The 20,008-nt window shown below is 39.1% G+C and overlaps 1 protein-coding gene across 6 annotated transcripts in view; it reads left to right on the top strand.

Annotated features, from left to right (window-relative positions):
- The first annotated feature begins 1,771 nt into the window (after positions 1-1,771).
- The window catches only part of sgip1a (SH3GL interacting endocytic adaptor 1a), a 53,636-nt gene continuing 35,399 nt past the window's right edge, over positions 1,772-20,008 (top strand). For 4 of the 6 annotated variants that reach the window (XM_077583345.1, XM_077583344.1, XM_077583340.1 and 1 more), the window contains exon 1: positions 2,144-2,676. In XM_077583345.1, the coding sequence (XP_077439471.1) occupies positions 2,667-2,676 (10 nt within the window). In that variant the 5' untranslated portion in view covers positions 2,144-2,666. Of the gene's footprint in view, positions 1,872-2,143; positions 2,677-20,008 lie in introns of those variants that run through there. The other 2 variants (XM_077583342.1, XM_077583343.1) reach the window with 2 other exon arrangements.

Genomic DNA, 20,008 nt, shown 5'->3' with positions numbered 1-20,008 from the left:
AGAGACATTAATTCGATTTCCATGCAAATACAGTGATTCTGTTGAGGCGTGGGGGGAAAAAAGTTGGAGGACAACATTCGTTCAGATTCTTCTATTTGAGAGCATGCATGTGCACATACATACAAATATATTTATTTTATTTTTCGCCTATGACTTGCAGGGACATCTGCTCAGTGTTGAGAGACAATGGGATGGGAGGAGACAAGTGACACAGTGGGCATTAGATAAATAGTTAGATAGTTTGAGAATTTTACTGGACTGAATAAACCCAAAAAGTTTCAGTCAAATGATCTAAAAGAGAGTAATGGACATGCATATACTCTGAACATGAATGCAGTATTTATTTAGCCTACATTTTCAAAATACTTTCAAATCCAATGTGTGTTCAAAACAAAACATACGTAGTACAGTTGGGGGTATCGATTTTAATTTTAAGTTAGTTGGCTTGTATTGTATTAAAAGTGTTTATATGTGTCCACACCCATTAGAGCAAATCTTACACTTATAAAAGTGTTACTTTCCCCCCCTACACTTAACCAATGTTACTCCAACACTGTATAGTGTTTAAGAGCTACACTGGTAAACAGTAACACTGAGTAGTGTCGAAAGTACTCTACACTAGCGTTAGTGTTAAACATTTAATTCTGCCAAACTACACTTTACTCTGGTAAATGGTACTTCACTTATAATAATATATAATAACACTGCTAACTGCATATTTGATCAAACACTGGAAATTTAACACTGACCAATTTGCTGTGTACATTCTTGCTTTTTACCCCATATAGTTTTGAGTATCGAGTCATTTTACTGTACGGTACATTTTTCATGTGCGTGTCAATTTGACAAGCTCCGATCATTGTCCAGAATAGGGATACATGCACCCCAATTGTAATGCAAATTTAAAAAAAATCCTATTGAGGATGCTACAGCAACCCACACGAAGCAAAATTATGTAGATAAATCTCTGCGGAAGACCAATTTTATTGGAACATCATGTTTTCGTTGACATGAAAATGTACACAAGTATCCCTTGAAATATCACAAAAAATTATATTTCTTGGAATATGCCATTTTGTACATGAAACTTTCATGACATTATTGGACTTTATAAAATATATTGCGAAAATATATTGAATACACATTTTCACTGCCAGCACCATAATTTCACTAAGTAATAATTAATTGGACAATTGTCACTCAAAATTATTCAAAAAGGAGCTTTTTGAAAAGGTAATTTGTATATGGTAGAGTTATAAATTTATCTATGCATATGTATGTGCAATCATTGAAATTGATCATATTATGCAGTAGCAGTATGGCCTACAAGTAAAGGATCACCACACAAAAAGCCTCTGTGTCAGACAATGTACTACAGAAAATACGAATGGACGGAAAAAAATGTCAGTCGAGTACTGTAGTCTTTTCGTATCCGCTTCACAGAAAATTGGACACATTCAAGCACGCTCAGGGGTGCAGTCACTCTTCTCGTTTCAGTCAAAGCTTGGGATGCCATGACGTCACGGTCACGCGAATCAATCTTTATCCCGGTGCAGTAGAAAAACACAAAGGAATAGATAGCAAGAGAGTTACGTGGGAGTGAAATGACGAACAGAGAAAGGGAAAGGGAAGGCAATAACAAGGAGATTCTGAGCCGGGCGGGACGCAAAGGCAGACGCATTGGAGCGGCTGTAGATAGTGCGTCTGAGCTCAAAGCAGTTTGGTTCACTTGAGTGTTCATAGCAATGTGTGCGCACGCGCTCGAAATGTGGGTGGTTACTGAGCTCCCAATAGCAGTTATTCTCTGCCTGTGAGCAAATAATTGACATTCTCCGCTGGGCAGGCACAGCACACTGCACTGACAAAATAAGGTAGGCTGGAGTGCCAGCAGCAGGGGCTTATGCATGTGTTTATTTTGTACTTATTATCCGTATTTACACAGCGCATGAGTATTCACTTTTCTTCTAACATTGCGTGTGCTTGCGCTGAGTTTTGTATTTTTTGTCAATCGGCATTCGCAAAGGAAGAGAGCTTTTTAATGAGTCAGGCTGCAGGCCGTGTGACTTCTCACCGAGCCGCAGGGATTGGCTGAGCCCGTAAGACGTCACCAAGCTGCCTCCCACCTCCTCCTTTCTTCCTAACAGGCATGCACATACAAACCCTCACCTCCCTTCGTCTCTCGCTCGCTTTCTTTTTTTCTCTCTATTTTTTTAAACCTCCACTTAAGCTTTTCCCTTCTCTAAACATCTCTGCTGATTGATTGTGTTGGTTAGCGCCGCAGTAGCAGCAGAGGCAGGCGTCACCGCAACAGCAGCATCATCAATGGATTAAAGCCCCTCGCTCATATCTGCATCTAGTCCGACCAGGCCCCCACCTCGTCTCTCTCTCTCTCTAGCTCTCCTCTCCCTATCTCTCTCCCTCTCTATCTCTCTCTCTCTCTCTCGCTCTTTGTATTTCTCTCCCTCTCTGGCTAGTTGGCAAGTGACTGCTGGGGGTGTTTTAGGCTCACTGTTAGCCAGGGCGTTAGCTTCAAACACGGCCGCTTCACTGTCCATCAATTCCGACGAAGCAATCCGGTAACTGGGGTTTCTTCTTCTTCTCTTCCCTACATCTCTCCCGCTTTCCATTCAGGCCCCTTGGAAGTAGAGGAATGCAAATCTGCAACCATGATGGAAGGTAAGTCTAAATATTTTTCATTAACACGCTACGCTCGTTCCTGTATAGCGATTCGGGGTATAATCCCTCTTATGTCCTTTTACTAAAGTGCCTACAACAGCTTCTGCTGGCAAGTGAATGTTGAAGAGGTTCAAATGTCATAAGCTGTCATGCTATTTTGAGTGCATACATTCCAGTTACTTGAATGTTATTCCCGGGAAAAAGGCACAGAGCCTATATCAAAGAGGCATAATGGTGACACTAATTGGACCGTGTATACCTTTTGTTTAGTTGAATGTTTGTCTTTGTACACAACAGCCCCCCTTTCCCCCTTCCCTTCGTACAGGATTACTTGGAGGTATTGTGCAGGGGGGCTTATGTGCCCAGCTGGCTCTCGTGTAAATTCTGTCTGGGTATAATGGCTTTGCTCCTGTCCATGTTTGGATTGAGCTGTACAGTAGTTGTCATTTTAACCATAGTGAAGACAATTAGAAATGAATGATAGTTTAATTACGACTCCTGGATGACATCATTAGGCGGAAAGCCGCAGCTGGCACTCGAGTACCTCCACTCGTTATCCGTTCCAGTTACTGTAGTTCTTCGTTGGGTATTATTTTGAGTCATTACCAGTGGTTTGATGTGTCTGTGATTGGTTGTCGACAGGAAGTATTTTATAATTCCTTAATTGTCAATTTATTGTTCAATATTACAATTGATTTATATTCCCCAGTGCTCACTCTGTTAGGTTGATGTAGGGCAGGGCGGTAAGGTTGGAATGTATATATGATCATAATATAATTGGAATGTGTATATATTTATATATAGTCAATGATCAACCCCCCCATTCACCTCAGCACAACTGCAGGAAGTCTTCCATCTTTTCAACACATATTTGTGCTATGCTAAGCTAAGTCAATATAATGAGTATTCCATATCCTTTATTTATTTATTTATTCATTCATTCATTAATTCATTCAAAATTAGCACACTGAGAAAAAAAATACTTAAACACATAGTTACCCAAAAGTAGAGAGGAGATTGACCCGCACAGCACAGAAAATGTCTCAACTGGTGCCAATGATGTCAGGAAATAAGGAGAGATCCACCGCATGCAGTTAAAGTTTAGCAAATTTATTGAATATGCAAGTTACAACAAATTTCACCTCTCTGGGCTTCATCAGGCTGCTATTGTGCATAATATTTAACCTTTAGTAAGTGCTCAATGCAACAATGAAAAAGTAAAATAACCTGGTCAATATAAAATTCTAATAAATGGCTTTTTAAAGGGGAAATCAACCCTTTTTTAAAATTATTAATATGTTGTATGCACTCCCACTAGTCTAAACACAGCTTTCTGATTAATATTGGGTTTGCAGAATATGAATAAAGCAACAAAATCCGCTTGTTTTTATCCATCTCAGGAGGCAGCCATTTTGCCACTTGCTGTCAGGGCTCAGGTCACAACCAATCACTTTTCACCTGTTTACTGAGTTTGGTCGTGTGACATTCGCAAGCTCAGCTGTGATTGGTCTGTCCCCTGATAAGGATAAAAAAATGTTGGATTTTGCTGCTTTATTCATATTTTACATACACAATATTAATCAGAATACAATGTATAGACTACAGGGCCTGCATAGAACATATAATGTGAGGCAGTTGGGATGAAAATCAAGACCTCCAAATCTGAGACCATGGTCCTCAGTCAGAAAAGGATGGAGTTGGAATGCCCTATCTGAGTCTGGGATAAGATCCTGCCCCAAGTGGAGTTCAAGCATCTTGGGTTCTTGTTCACAAGTGAGGGCAGGATGGAGTGGTAGATTAACAGGTGGATCGATGCATCTGCTGTGATTTGGACTCTGTATTGCTTTATCGGGGCAAAGAAGAAGCTGAGCCGAAAGGCAAAGTTCTCAATTTACTGTTCGATCTACTTTCCTACTCTCACCAAGCTGTGGGTTGTGACCGAAAGAACAGGATCCTCGATATAAGCTGTTGAAATGAGTTTCCTCTGCAGGGTGTCCGGACTCTCCCTTAGAGATAGGGTGAGAAGCTCGGTCATCCGGGAGAGACTCTTAGTCGAGCCTCTGCTCCTCTACATGAGAGACCAAGTCTCTCAACTGGCCTGGGAACACCTTGGGATTTCCTCCCTCTCTCCCGGAGGAGCAAGGCGAAGTGGCTGGGGAGAGGGATGTCTGGACTTCCCTGCTAAAGCTGATGTCCCCATTACCTGACCCTGGATAAGACCAATTTTTAAACTGTTACTTTTAAATATTATTCCTATTTTGTTAATGTGCAGTTGTGAGCAACTTCACTGGTTGATAAATGACGCACCTTGTCAATATTCCACATTGCCCAAAGCAAACAGCACACTTGTCTGGGAGTCAGACTGACACCTTGACACCACAAAGTCAATCTGTAAAATACAGTTTAATCCTCCACAGTCAGACAGACCCATTGACTTGCCAGTGTGATGGCTTGGCGAAATAATAATGGCCTGCCTGCCATCTATCCATACATTTTCTAGCACGGAGTACACACTGGACTGGTCTCCAGTTGACCATTGTCCTTCAAGCGAAATACCCAGAGAAAACCCACAAATAAATGAAGCTAACATGGAAACTCCACTTATGTGGGTCTGAGACAAGGTTCAAACCCACTACGTCAGAACTTTGAAGGAGATATGTTAATCAAATGCTACACGCGCTATTGGAATTATTTCTGATTAAGAATCGGGTCATGTAAAGCTCCCCTTCTCCTGCTGCTGTCCTTTCTTTGACCAGATTTTTCAATAGCCAGCCAAACGGTTGGACAGACACCTTTAGAGAGAAAAATAGTCTACAGTCTATTTGCATGGCTAGCTCAAGCTTAGCATGGCCTGTGTGATTGCAGGATTATAGTCAAGTGTTAAAATTGGAAGCTAATCCCTGTTAGCTTTGCTTTTTAAAGCTTCATGCCATGGCTTGTATGGGTAATACATGGGTTTCAAGAAATCTAATGATTACTGCATGTGCAAGGCACAGAAGCAAGTGGTCAATAGTTCTTTCCATTGGCTGACAAGAAGACCTCTTTGCATCTCATGTTTGGTTGTTACTGGAATGATGTGTTAAAAGTTTTTTTCAAAATAAACATTTCTATGAGCAACAGAAAATACCGCAAAATGTTAATTTTCAATGCACAGCTGAAGGTGTCAGACCTAAAGGCCTATACATTCTAAGTACTTGTGGGCCAGGTCAACTGCAAGATTAATTTGAATAAACCCTAATGCTGCAGAACAGAGTTCAGGAAGGACATAGTGTATATTATGAGAGCCTCAACTTAATAGCCTTAGTTCTCGTTTATTGTACCTGGCATTATACAAACTAAAATCGCTTTTACAATATAATACCAAGATGTTCAATTTTCATATCTGTCGGCTTAAAATGTATAGTTGTATTATTATATTTGCATACTGTCAAGAAGGCTATCAAATCCTCAAAATGTTTCTTGCCTATTATGTTCAATTGACCCACAGTTATTTAGAGAATCTCTGCAGCTGCCATCTGGTTTCCTGGCAACTGGCATGAGGCTGACTCATGACTGTTTTGGTAATGGGTTTGAGAAGAAACAGAGATGCACATGCTTAATGTTCATATCTTGTATGTTTAAAAAAGAAAAGAAAAAGGGGACAGTGTGTATTATCTAGGGGTGAACTAATAATTCATTCATTTAACCCCCCCCCCACACCCACACACTATTAATTTCAATAATATGAATAAAAAATTGTTCTCTCACATCATCGTACATTTTTTACTAGTAGTTAGCCTCTGATGGTGCTTGCATAGTGTTTGACCCAATGGGTTCGACGACCTTCCACAGCTGGGTCCTGCACGTGGTCATCGCTGAATCTCATTTCCGCCGTTTGTCTCCCTCTACTTTTCTCTCGCTAGCTTTTACTAGCTTCTCTTGCTAGCTGCTCTTGTTAGCATCTCTAGCGAGTTCATGCTAGCCACTCTTGCTCACTCGCTCGCTCAGTCTAAATAATAATTGGTAGTAATTAGTGGTAGCTTTGCGAAATGTGGTCTCTCTGAGGCACCACAGTGTTTGTGCTTCAAAATTGTTGCATTCTATTGGTTAAATACTAGAAGACAATAAATAATACACACTATACCTTTAATCAATATGGGTGGTTCTGGGAACTCACAAGGCCCCAAAAATTAAACGTAATTAAACCTGATAAAAATAATACATGCTTTAGATCAAACCTAGCAGTGTGTGCTATTTCTAAATAAAGATAGTTCAGTCAGCCCTTTGTTTGCAAGAGATTGTTGAATGTCGTAGTACCATTGTTTCTTATTGGAATGCTTTGTAACTGAGCAACAAGCACTGAGCACTCAAGTAAAAAAAAAAAAAAAAACATTTTTACTAGGGGTGCACTGATCACACTTTTTAGGCTGATCACCGATCTTTTAAAAAACCTGACCTGCCGATCTCGATTTTTGCCATTCTTGATTTTTTTCCACCTCATAACCAACTGGATAAACCTTCAATATTCTTTCTTTTTTTAAATTGTAAAACACTGAGCAATACCTGTCAAACAATGTAAACCATGTTTAAACTGCACATTAAGTAGTTCCCTCTAATATAAATGAAATGTTTAGAGCAAACTACTAAGATCCTTAGTCTTTTTTCCACATTTTAAAAATAAAACTTGTGCAACCGGTTACACTGCAGACTTGTTTTGAGATGTTCACCTAAAACAAAAAATTGCAGCAGTATTTTGCTTCTCCAACTGAAGAAAATCTCAACGTATGATGTAAATGATAAAACAATCTAGAGATGCAGATGCATTTTAAGGCTCTTAATTACATGGGTGTGCTGGCATGTCACGAACAGGAACACTGGCTATTCTTCACAGCTCAAAATACTTTCACACACAAATGACTGCATAAATCTCAGTAAGGTTGTTTATGTTATCTCGAGTCTGTTTGTAATATTATAAGCAGTGAAATCTGGTGATTGATTGTATAGGGAAAAAAATATTGACTCAAAATGGGTCAGCGTTTGAGCATCTCGCTGGAACATATTTTCTGAGAACTGCCCATATACAATTTTGTTGAAGTAAATGCTGAATTTGGTGGCATAAAAAAACACAGTTGCAGTTATAACGCATGGGAGATGGTGCACCAGAAACAACAATCAGTAACCACAAACCAGCCTGCCAGCTTTCTTGAAACAAACATTGTTCCCACTGGATAGAAATCCTTAACAATTTCATGCATCTTTTCAGATCTGGTGACTCAGGTCAAACAACTTTTATACCAAGTGTAATCACCTTCATCCATGTTACAGTGTCAAAGCATAAACTGTAGGCCCAACTTCTCAGCTGTACAGGTGGAAAACTAATATTTTACAGTATGTGAATGTTAATGTATGTAGGCATTAGCATCCTGACAACTTTTGCTGACATCAATAAGTACCGAAAGATGTTGCCATCGTCCTTTTCTGAAAATAGAATAAACAATCCGGATATTTCAATGAACTACTGTCTCTTGATGTCACCGAGTATGAGACATAGAAGAAAACCTTTTGTTGAAATTGTCACAGTGGAATAAGTCCACTTTGGTTTTGTGGTTGAAAATAAGTTGACAGAGGTCCCAGACTAACTTTCTGATAATAAAAATTATTAATGGTCACACAGTCAAGAAGTTCTATGGAAAGGGGAAATATACTATCGAAATGTTGTTTTGCTCTCTGTTAGTGCTTGTTTGGAAATGTATTCAGTGACAGTACAACCCTCCTGAATGGCATTTTGTTTTTAAAGCAGGCACACCCAGTTTCACTGACACTTTCACAATCACGTGCAAGATTCAGGGCCAGATAAACAGACATACTTGTGTAATTCTGTGGCAGCTGACAGGTTTATTCTCAACGTGACAACAAACTACTTCCGTCAGTAAAATAGCCAAGCACTGTATGAGTTTATAGCTGTTTAATAGCTAATAATTTAGTTTGGCTAGCCCTTCATAGTATGGATGGATGGATGATTATGCTTCAGCAAGCTTTAGCTCGGGCTCTAATATTTTACCGTATATATAATGGTTGTTCTTAAGTGTCCTGGATTAGAGAAAAAAATGTTAATGAAAATATTTTTTAAGATTACTCAAGAAGTGATACAATACTGAGATAATTGACACAAGTTAAAACTGTTGACCAAATATGTTTAATTGTGAATGAAATGCTGCTTTTTAATGTCTCTTACTACATTTCACCAAGAATCTTCCTTTCTACAACATACTGTAGTTTTGCCAAATACCAACACTAACTTGTAGTGCTCTAACATAGTACCAAATGTTGATTCTGACGTTCTCCATTGTTGTTTTTTTAGGGATGAATGTGACCACGAACTGTATGTATTCTTAGTGTATGGCTTTAGAGTAGAGCCCAATGCAAACAGATGTCAGTTTCAATTAGCAGAGTATACACCAGCACTGTGATGCCAAAAACGCAGCCACAGGAAGTGATTGCAGTATATACGTATTTAGTTAATACGAGTTGCGTACTCATATGCATGTGAAGAGGACAGAATTGTGTAAAAGATCATTTCTCTGCCACTGATGTCAGACATTGTGAGTGACAGAGCATTTTCTTGTTGCTGATTGGTTGTCAGGATGAAATGTCACATCAATTTGACTTTGAGTGGGTGGGTACTTGAGTAATGATTATGGTGACTTCGTCACAAGGAGTCGAAATTTATATCTGCTTGTTTTGCGTGCATTTACCTTTCAAAGGCTTATTGTGTCAAGCATGTACCTTGCTGTGGCGACCCCTGACAAGTCAAAACAATTATATGCAAATGACAAACCCATTATATTTCAAACAGCAACTATGTCCCATACTCGTTTAGACCCGTTAAGCGTAAAACATAAAAAAAAAGAAAAAACAGATTTCGATGGCATGGGACCTTTCATTTGTTATACCTGTCTGCGGGGGTGAGGAACTGTCTTCTATTTCATTCTTCCAACAGCTCTCAAATGGATGATGACACTGACTCTTCTGATTTCATTTTTACATGGCAACTTTGCCACAGAACAGCAGCCACACATTTTATCAGCAGTGAGTAAAGGAAAAAAGTAAACATGGGAGTATAATGATGTATAAACTGTACAGTAGTTTAACCAAATCTCATGACATGGCCACAATGCCTATTCACACTAAAACACAGAGAAGGGACACTTATGCTATACACTTTTGTGTGTATTAAAAATATGTATATTGCGAATAAATCTACTGTTGTATATTACCTCTAAGTCTCTAAATTGGTGGTAATGAATAGATGATGAGAATTAGGACATATAACTTGGTACCAGCTAAAAAGCATTGTTTGGTTCTGCTCAGTTTCATGACCTTGACTTTGTCAAGCATATTGTAAATGCTTGCAATATTTGTATAGATGTAGTGCAGCATTAGGGGTGAGCGATATGGGCCAAAATAAAATATCTCAAAAAAACACGATTACGATATTTTGACGATGTTCTACAGAAAGAAAAAAAAAATCTTGTAAATCTGCACTCTCTTTACAGAATAATTATTGACAGTGTTTTTGAACAGCTCTTGTTTATACAGTATTTTAATTTGCTCAATACATCTTCTGCAAAACATTTTACAACAATATTCTACGGCAACATTTAACAATGAAAGCTGTATTATTAATTCCAGGCTATATGAGGTGTTTTCATTGATTTTTCTGAATCTTTGTCAATTAAATGTATGTTATTATTCCATAATAATACATCTGGTAAATGGTAAATGGACTACTTTACATATATATATTTTATAAATGTTGATTTGATGGTGATAGAACGAATATATATAATATATATATATATATATATATATATAATAGTAAGAAAGAGCCAGTATATATTGTAATGACAACAAATGCAGCCGCAATCTTTTGATAGGTGATTTCTGAAGTTGTCCTGCACATAATACACGTGATATAGTCGTAAATGTAGCTGTGATGCGGAATACAAGCGGGTAAAAATTTAATATTAAGCCAATATGGATTGGAACATCCGGTCAATGATTACTTGCTTGCATAACGGCAGCATTTGTGAGGCATTGCCAATGTTTACTTGCTTTGTCAATTACAGTGTGTGTCAGCTCAATGCAGTGAGGCTTTTCTGATTTTGTTTGGCTGCTTTACTTATCTTGTCTTTAGTGGTAGTCGTACTTGTGGAGTCTCAAAGTCACATAATCCTCCATATGGTCCGTGTTGGAACAGAAGTGCTTTTCACGGCGAGCGTTTTTCGGCACACGTTACGATGTTATTTTGGTCTTGTCAACCACAAATAATTTCCAGGCTAGGGACGTGGACTTAAGTCTTGCTAAGTTTATTAGTCACTAATACGAGACTTCGATTCCATGTTGTCACTTGTAAACGCTTCTCCCGTCTTCCTCACGGCTGGCGCCACCACCACCATCAGTCACGTGACTGAATCCTGGTTGCTAATTTTCAGAATGAAGACGCATCACTTCCTCCTCTTCCGTCTATGCACGCTGATTCGCCAAATGAGAACTTTCATCACTTCCTCCTACTTTTCAGCAGTGACGTGCAGTGAGCTCTAGGTTGGGGTAGGCAGGCAGTCGCAAATTGAGACGGACACACCAATTACTAATTTGTGTGTTGGCAGGCGAGTGTAGAGCGTATCCTAGGGTGACCATATTTTCATTTCCCAAAAAAAGAAGACACTCAGCCTGACCTCGAAATACTTGATACTCAGATACAAGATGCCATACATTCAAACTATTTTAACATATGCCTCCCCTATACAGGTAGAAAAGTCTTAAATTTTTTGCTCCGCAATCTTTTTTCCGTTTTTTTTTACTTCGCGCGTGGTACGTACCCATCGCCTCCAGTGCGGCAGCTTAACACTTGCCACTCAGCTAACGTTCTGGGCCACCGTCAGCCAGTGCGCAGTCTGCCAGCCACCGTAAACGTTGCAGTCCCATTTGCCGCACAACGAAAATTTAATCATTTCAAGTCGCCCGGATGCCCGGAAAGAATGTATAAAGTGAATATCTCCCTGTAAAACAGCCTAATTCCTCACAAAATCAAGCTAGCAATAGCAATGCCAAACACTATGTAAAGTGAAACAGCCAGTTAATCAAAGCACATCCACAATGCCAATCTTTCCTTTTGCACCATTATTTGTGAAAAGTATGAATAATTCTTTGTTCCTTACTTTGCTGAAGATCCGGTAGCTAAGGCGTTGGTCTCCCATCCTTCAAAAGATGGCGTTTTCCCTCAAAAGAAAGGAGTGAAAATAGTTTTATATTCTCCAGATGTGGCGTCATCTTACCGCTCTGCTGCACACTAAGTGTGTTTGGAATTCACAAATCCACTGTGCGAACGTACGTTTGCATAGGAATAATACAGCGACATAAAAAGGTCTGCCTATTTGCGTAAAGGACTTTTCTACTGGGAAACTGACTACGCATGCGCGAACACACATCACTACGCGGACAGGGCTGAGAAAAGCACAGTAGCGGTGTGCCTTCAGGAGGATAATTTTTGTAGCATTTTTGCCTGCAGGCCAAACCAAGTAATGAGTCATTTTTAATTGAGGTATGAAAATCACCAAATGTTGTCACTTTTAAACCTGTAGGTAGTGTAGGCTTTCTGAAATGAAAGAAATAATTAAAATAGAAAAAGCCAAACGGTTTCACCTTTCATTTCAGCCTAGGGTAGGCAGTGCCTACCTTGCCTATCCTGACCGCACGTCACTGCCTTTCAGCCAATTAATTGAGCCGTTTTTTCCCCCCATTTAGAGATAGTATTAAAACTTGATAATGTTAAATTGGACATCGTAAAAGCTAAGATGACAATAATATCGATGACGATGATTTTTCGCCCACCCCTAGTCAGCATGCGCAGTATGAACAAGACGGACAGAAAGTGTCTAAAAGTAATTACGATTCTTTATGTAATTTTGTGGTGGTTTATACATGTGTCATTGTTTTGATGATATCAATATGAACTGTTAACAAATTTTTGTGGGTTTACTGTTTATGATGGAAAAATGAGTTATTCATTTGTGTTTCTTGTTCATTTTTTGGTTGAATTCACTGGTGATTTACTCGCTGTCCAGCTGCTATGATGCCACTCATTTGTACTGAGCTCATCCTCATGCTGCTGATATGCAGGTCTTCAATCAGCTGCACATGGAACCTAATTACTACTACTACTACTACTACTACTACTATAGCTTTGCAGAACCTTGATTACTGTAAAATTACATACACAATAAAATTTAATCAGAATTTCTCAGAAAAAGCTTTTTTTAATGGGGGAAAATTGAGCCACATTTGTACATCAAAATGAGTCACAGTGACCTGTATTTCAGAAAATAGGTTTTGTCATCTCAGCTTTCTGATGACATAATTTATTATCAACTATTATGCTATGCTACTGCTTCATTATCACTGATTACATCAGTGCCATTACCACAGATATGAATAGATGGATATGACATGCCCCCTTGCCGACAGACACCAAGCTGGGAATTGTGGTGAATTCCATGTTTGTGGATGGCAAGAAAACAAAAAGGCCAAGGATGCCGGTACATGTTGCATATGGTTGAATACTACGCCGTACAGGGTATCAGTACAGTATAAAGCTGATGATTCAATTAATTGCAAATTTCACACACATTTGAATAATTCTGTCATTTTGAGCTAAAATTAGGTTGGGATTGGAATCCATAGGATTTTCCATAAACAATCGCCATGAACTCGATCATTGCAACAGTTGCTTTGTTAGAGGTCATGACCCCCAAATTACTGGTCTCTGACGCAAAAATATTGCAGGTTGTGTTGCAATTCCAGTGGATTAGTTAAGTGCTGGCGGCACGGTGGTTGACTGGTTAGCACGTCCGCCTCCCAGTGCAGAGGATGGGAGATCGAGTCCAGGCTTCGGCCTTTCTGGTTGGAGTTTGCATGTTCTCCCCATGCTCGCGTGGGTTTTCTCCGGGTACTCTGGTTTCCTCCCACATTCCAAAGACATGCATGGCAGGTTGATTGGACACTCCAAATTGTCCATAGGTGTGATTGTGAGTATGGTTGTTCGTCTCTGTGTGCCCTGCAATTGGCTGGCAACCAGTTCAGGGTGTACCCTGCCTACTGCCCGAAGCCAGCTGGGATAGGCTCCAGCAACCCCCGCGACCCTTGTGCGGACAAGCGGTTAAGAAAATGGATTGATGGATGGATAGTTAAGTACTTCTAGACCCACCCACACCCTAGTACATTAACATCTGATAATTTAGACTGCCAACACATTTAGTGAAAAGAAGGAAAAAAAACATAAATGCACTCCCTTTAAATTTCCTGTGCACATCCACTGTGTAGTTTAGTGTATTCTAAATTGTGGTTAATTAGTTTTTAATTGTCACTGCATTTAGAGTATATTATTCTCAAGGCGTCATCCAACCACCACTCACCCTGCCCTTTACCTCCTCCTCCTCCTCTTGTGCAAAAGATATGACACATATCTTCGTTTTGAGGAATATTATCCACCCGCTCATCTGCGTATCATACTTTATGTGCAGCCACTGTTTGAGACCAAAGTATAAATCATTGAATGAATCACTGCATTACGAAAATCCTATAAATATTTTATGCAAAGAGCATACTTGCTCTTGAAGAGAACATATTGTTTATAATAAACAGAGTAACTACTGTTTGATCCTCAAGTCAAAAAATCTAATGCATACAGCAAAGGCATTACCTTGTGGTTTTAATATTGTGTTACTCTTATTATTTTCATGTAACTGCCTCTTATGCAGCCTCTTGGCCAGGTCGTAATTGTAAATGAAAAACGGTTCTCAGCTGATCTACCTGGTTAAATAAATTTAAAGAGAAAATGCATGGTCATGTTGTCGGTGTTGTCTCTCATGCCTCACACATTTTATACTGAGGTTTGTTTCTTATGTTCGACCAGGACTTAACAGTTGGCAGTAGAAAGATGATTGACAACCTAAATAATGAATATTGGGGTCAGTGTCATCACATCAACAGGCAAAATATCTTGATCATTTCTTCAGACAAAACAATAAAGCAGACAGTATGTTAATTTTTGTAGTTCTTTTATATTTTCGTTGGACTTCTTCTAAAAACTGAGTTTCCTTTATTAATTCACTTTCAATATAATAGCTCAAATGAATAAAAAAAAAGAGCAAGTATACAAATGGATGCATCATGAGGTTGTGGCATTCCCAAGTATCTCTTTGTCATTGCAACAGAAACGGCTATTGCAGTATTTGGTTTCTGGCACTTGACCCACTTTCCTCAACAGTGGATGATGATGTGCAGTGAAACAGCTCTATTTTTCCCTTAAAACAAAACTGTCATCTAATACGGGCGTTTCTTTACATCTTCAGACTAACTGAATTGGTACAGCAAATTGATAGCTTGCAGTGTAGCCACCTGGATAGTACAGCCAGGACCTATTTTTAGCATCCACAGGAAAAAGGACACCAAATTGTTACACTGACTTGAGACGCATCCAGCTATAGAGAGATAAATCAGAATCATCTTTATTGGCCAAGTACAGTATGTGAAGAGGAATTCGAAAGAGACAAAATCATCTTATTTGTCATGTACACGAAATTTGACCTCTGCATTTCACCCATTGCAGTGAACATACACTGATAGTGGCACACACTGGAGTAGTGGGCTGCTTAAAGCGCCCGGGGAGCAATTCTGGATATCTGTGCCTTGCCCAAGGACAGCAGCCACAGCCTCGTGTGCAGGGGCCTTGAACCGCAGGTGACAATCTTAACTGCTTTGTCACGGTGCTTGTATGTGTCTGGTGATTATCTTGTGCACTAAGTGGCCTTTAATGTTCATAATTGCGTGAAATCAAATTTGCACTGATTTGACTCAACAGCCACCTATTTGTTAACTATTCTACTTTGTCTGTGTAGTGTTGAGGAGAGGTAGGTTTCTCTACTTTGCCATTTGTGTTGTGCTGCAGGACGTACAAACAGCAAAAGTATATTGAGCATTTTAATATCTGTAGCACGAAACACCACTTGGGGAACTTAATGTGTGTTTGTATGAATGGGATTTGTCTCTCAAAGTGTTAAAAAACAATGTTCAGCCAGCTTCTTGGCTCATTCCAGCTTAGCCAATAAATTCTATAGCGGCATACTCAAATACAAATCTTGAAGGTGCAGTATGCCATCTTAAAGCTACTAGCATAATTTGAATCTCCACTCCTTCCTCGTCCCCCTAACCTGACAATAGCCAGATTAACTCAAGGAAGTTCTTCACAATATCAGTCTGGGACTGCTCCACTGTGATTTGCTCGTGAAAGGAGGGACATTCTGTACAATACTTCGAGCTGATTGGACTTGTGCACGCCTACCAAACTTTTGTTTTGACCAATCACGGCAACAGATTTGAATGCTGTCGTCGTAGGAGAACAAAAAGCACAAACGTCTTTACCAACTAAAAATGCACAAAGCGCCTCTCACTGTTCTCCAAAAAGGGAACTGAGTAACTCTGCGTGAACAGAATTAATTGCAGCGTCCATTCGTCATGTTAGGTTTGTTTGTTTCCCACGGGCTCAGCGCTTCCTGAATTTGTCACAGCTTCATGTCCCACCCTCAACAACACCTGATTGGTCCAACCTAAAAATAGGTCGGTTGCGAACGGATCAGCGGGGAGCAGTACAGGATGGATTCTCCTGATGTTTGTGAACAAATACTGTGAGAATTCAGCTTGCTGGCAAGGTTACCCTCTCCCCATCTCTAACCAAAGCAACACCCCTCATGAACGTGTACTCACAATGGTAACTAGCTAGACTTTTTCATATTGGAAATGTATGATGTTACACATTACGTCATCATGTAAATTTCACGATCGTTCACATTTTTATCACCCAAAAAAATACACCGGTAATATCGTAGAAGGTATGATATGGAACACCCCTAGTATAGACAGATTTTGGGTCTGCCCTACTGAGCACTGTTTCACATAAAATCAAATAGTACCATGTTTCGATGCCTAAGCGGATCCATGTACGTAAGTTTTGACTGTGCGGGAGTGGAGCAGTTAGCAATTTTACGTGGCCAAGACTTTCATTCAGACCATTGATAAAATCATGATACAGAGCTTAGAGTGTAGTTTCGACGCATCGCTCTGGCAACATTTACAATTTACACAATTACCATAGAACTTCCTGAATGATGCTCCTGTTCTGAAAGACAGAGCACAGCACTTCCAGTAGCAGAAGTAGGTGGCTAAAGCAATCGATACACAGTAACTTACTTACACTAATTAACATCACTTAAAACACTCTATTAATGCATCTGGTGCAACAAGTAATAGTTAATGCTAACAAGGCACTAAAAGCAGGGTCACACATTAGTCAGTATAGTACTGTGTTGGGCTGCCACATAACAGGTAACCCTGCTAGGTAACTCCATTGCTTTTTTTTTTTTTACCCAATTTTTTTTTAGTTTAATCCACTTAAAATAAAATAAGACATTTTACTGCACTGTGCACATTTATATGCATGCCAGGTTAACAGTCCCACCCGTAAGGAATGGGTTGACCAATATATAATCTAAGATTATTTTAAGAGGCGAGACGCCGCGAGAGAGAGTGCACGCTTCACTATTTCATCCACAGGTATACATGAAATTATAGATAAAGTATTGTTGTAAATCACTATATTATGTATACAGTAAAAACTGAATTTGTACAGTATGGTTTGACGGCAGCATGGCATCAGGCTGGGTCTTGCTAGCTTTAACCTGGTTATGTATTTCTTTGTAAGTGAAAGCTCATGCGCATATTGATTGGCTGTTACATCTATGACATTGAGAATGTTTTTCAATCTACAGCCAAAACTGTTGAAATACTTGAGTGGAGATTTGCATAGTTTACAAGATCGTTTTGGAGAACATCTTAACCACTTTTGCACATGTTTTTAGTTTTATTATGGAAGTAAGGTGTAATTTGTGTTTCTAAGGCGGCTGTTTTGTTGTTGTTGCTGTTATTTTAAAACAAGTGTGCCAACCCCTTCCCGGAGGTGAAAATGCGGGCCAATTATCAGTTTAATAACATACTCTACTCTTCTGGTAAGGTTCATTCTGTGGCTTTTTTTCCTTCTTTTTTGGGGTCAATTTTATAATTTACCGGTACTCTAAAATGGGGAAAGAGATGAGAAATGTAACAGCAAACATGTATATTTAAGGTTTGAAGTATAGTTCAATGTCTTCCTTAATTCATCTTCTATTTTAGAATCAAATTACAGCTTCTCAACAAGACACTGTTAAATTACATTAGTACTTTTGCCTGCATCCTTCTGAGCGGAAGTAATTATGTCATTATACAAAGTGTACACAACTCTCTGTTAAATTGCGCGACATTGATTTACAGGACCACTGCAGTGTGGTCACATGCTATTTCACATGAACTTTTATGCTGTGAGATTTACAATTTACAGTACATTTACTCTGAGATGTGTACATACGTTCTTTGCATGTACAAATGTCAGAATATGAAATATATATACGCCAATATTTTTTATTTTATGGATCAGTCTTCCTCTTATAAACGCTCACCCAAAAATATATATATAGGTTCTATTTTAAATATTACCATGCTCCCAAAGACGTATTTATATGTTTTTTAAAAATTTTTTTTTTTTTTATGCTAGAGCATACAGAAGGCATTGATGCAGCCTCTGAACTGAAAAGAATGGTTGAAGCAATGGTAGTTATTACAAAAAACAGCCAGCACGCGGCAACAGAGTATAAAAGATCAACCAGGACAGATTTGTGAATAATGATGAAACATAGCTATATTCTAATGCTAATTGCTGCAAAACAGAAACAGATGGAAATGTACCCTTTTCCTGATGAAAGAAGAAAGACTAATCTTTCTTTTGGTAGGTTCCATATTTTTATAGCAATGGAACACAATATTATGTGGGCCTTGCAAAATCAGTCAAAATCCAGTAAAACAGCCAGGGTGAAGGGGCTTGCTTCAGTGAAAATGACTGGGCGTGAATGAGTTTATGGACTTAAACTCAAATATATGGTGATCATTTTGATATTTTCTGTGATCAATATAGACATCAATAGAGATGTCCATATGAATTTTGGTGATGTCTAATAACAGTTTTCTGACCGTCTGCGTCGCACCTTTGCGGTCGGGACTCTAAGCTCACATTATATATACTGTATACAAAAAACAAACAAACAGAAAGGGACAGAGCAAAATTACATCAGGTTAAGTAGGCAGTTTTAAACAGGTGTGCTTTGAGTTGTGATTTGAAGTGAGTGAAGCAGTCTCTTCCTGCCATTGTTCTGCCTTGGTGTTCCTGGCGCAATGCCAGCAGTTATACTTATTTATATTTTGCTGTGTGTGGCAATCAGGGAGAAAACAGGTGCAAACTGTGCTCAGCTCTCAAACACTGTGTTTGCAGTGGCGTTTCCTTATCACAATATCCTTTGTGAATAGGACGTTAAGACGGGGCAAATGAAGTGCAATTAATGAACTATCAGCTGGCACAATTTATTCTTTGTGGATTCAGCCCTATGTGTGATATATTAAAAGTGTAGTTTATTTGTCTCAATACATATGGAAAGTTGCATTTGACTAATCAGTGACAAGTCTTTAATGCATGCACCGATTAACTTGTGGTGTACTTGACTGCAAGACAGATCAAGAACAGGAGTGTGACTTTAGCGTTGTGTTACTTTGTGTGTGTGTGTATGTGTGTATGCTGGTGTGTGTTACAGTTTGATCAGTGTTAGGTAGCATTAGGTTCCTTCCATGCAGTTGACAGTGTATGTGCATGCGTGCAGTTGACAGTGCATGAGGAGGCATAGGCTGGTCAGCTGGTGTTAGGTCATTGTCAGTTGACGGCGAGGAAGAATGCGAGTCAAAGTAGCAAAGAAGAGATGGAGGGTGACAACTGGGCTTTCATCTGGGGTAAGACATTAACGTCAATTCATCTTAATGGCAGTGCTGATCATCTAAAATATGCTGAGATTTTAGTCAAAAAGCTGACACAATGTTATTTTGTATTCCACTCATTGTGTGAAAGTAAAATGGAACACAGAGAAAGTAGGCAAATATAATGTGTTAAAATGACACTTTTAAAGTAGAATTGTATTTGTAAAATGGGATTATTCAGTGCTGAGGGGCAGTTTTAATTGTGCGGTGCTGTTTTTGTCAGCTGAAAATACTCTATTTAACCATGGAATAGAGAGGATGAATGGTGCAAATTTTCAACCCTCAAACTATATCTTTATCTTAATGTTTGACTATATCTTAATATCTAAGTACAGTGTAGGTCATC

Source organism: Vanacampus margaritifer, chromosome 13 (genome assembly GCF_051991255.1).
Source record: "Vanacampus margaritifer isolate UIUO_Vmar chromosome 13, RoL_Vmar_1.0, whole genome shotgun sequence".
Lineage (NCBI taxonomy): Eukaryota > Metazoa > Chordata > Actinopteri > Syngnathiformes > Syngnathidae > Vanacampus > Vanacampus margaritifer.
This window is presented reverse-complemented; position numbering and strand designations above follow the sequence as displayed.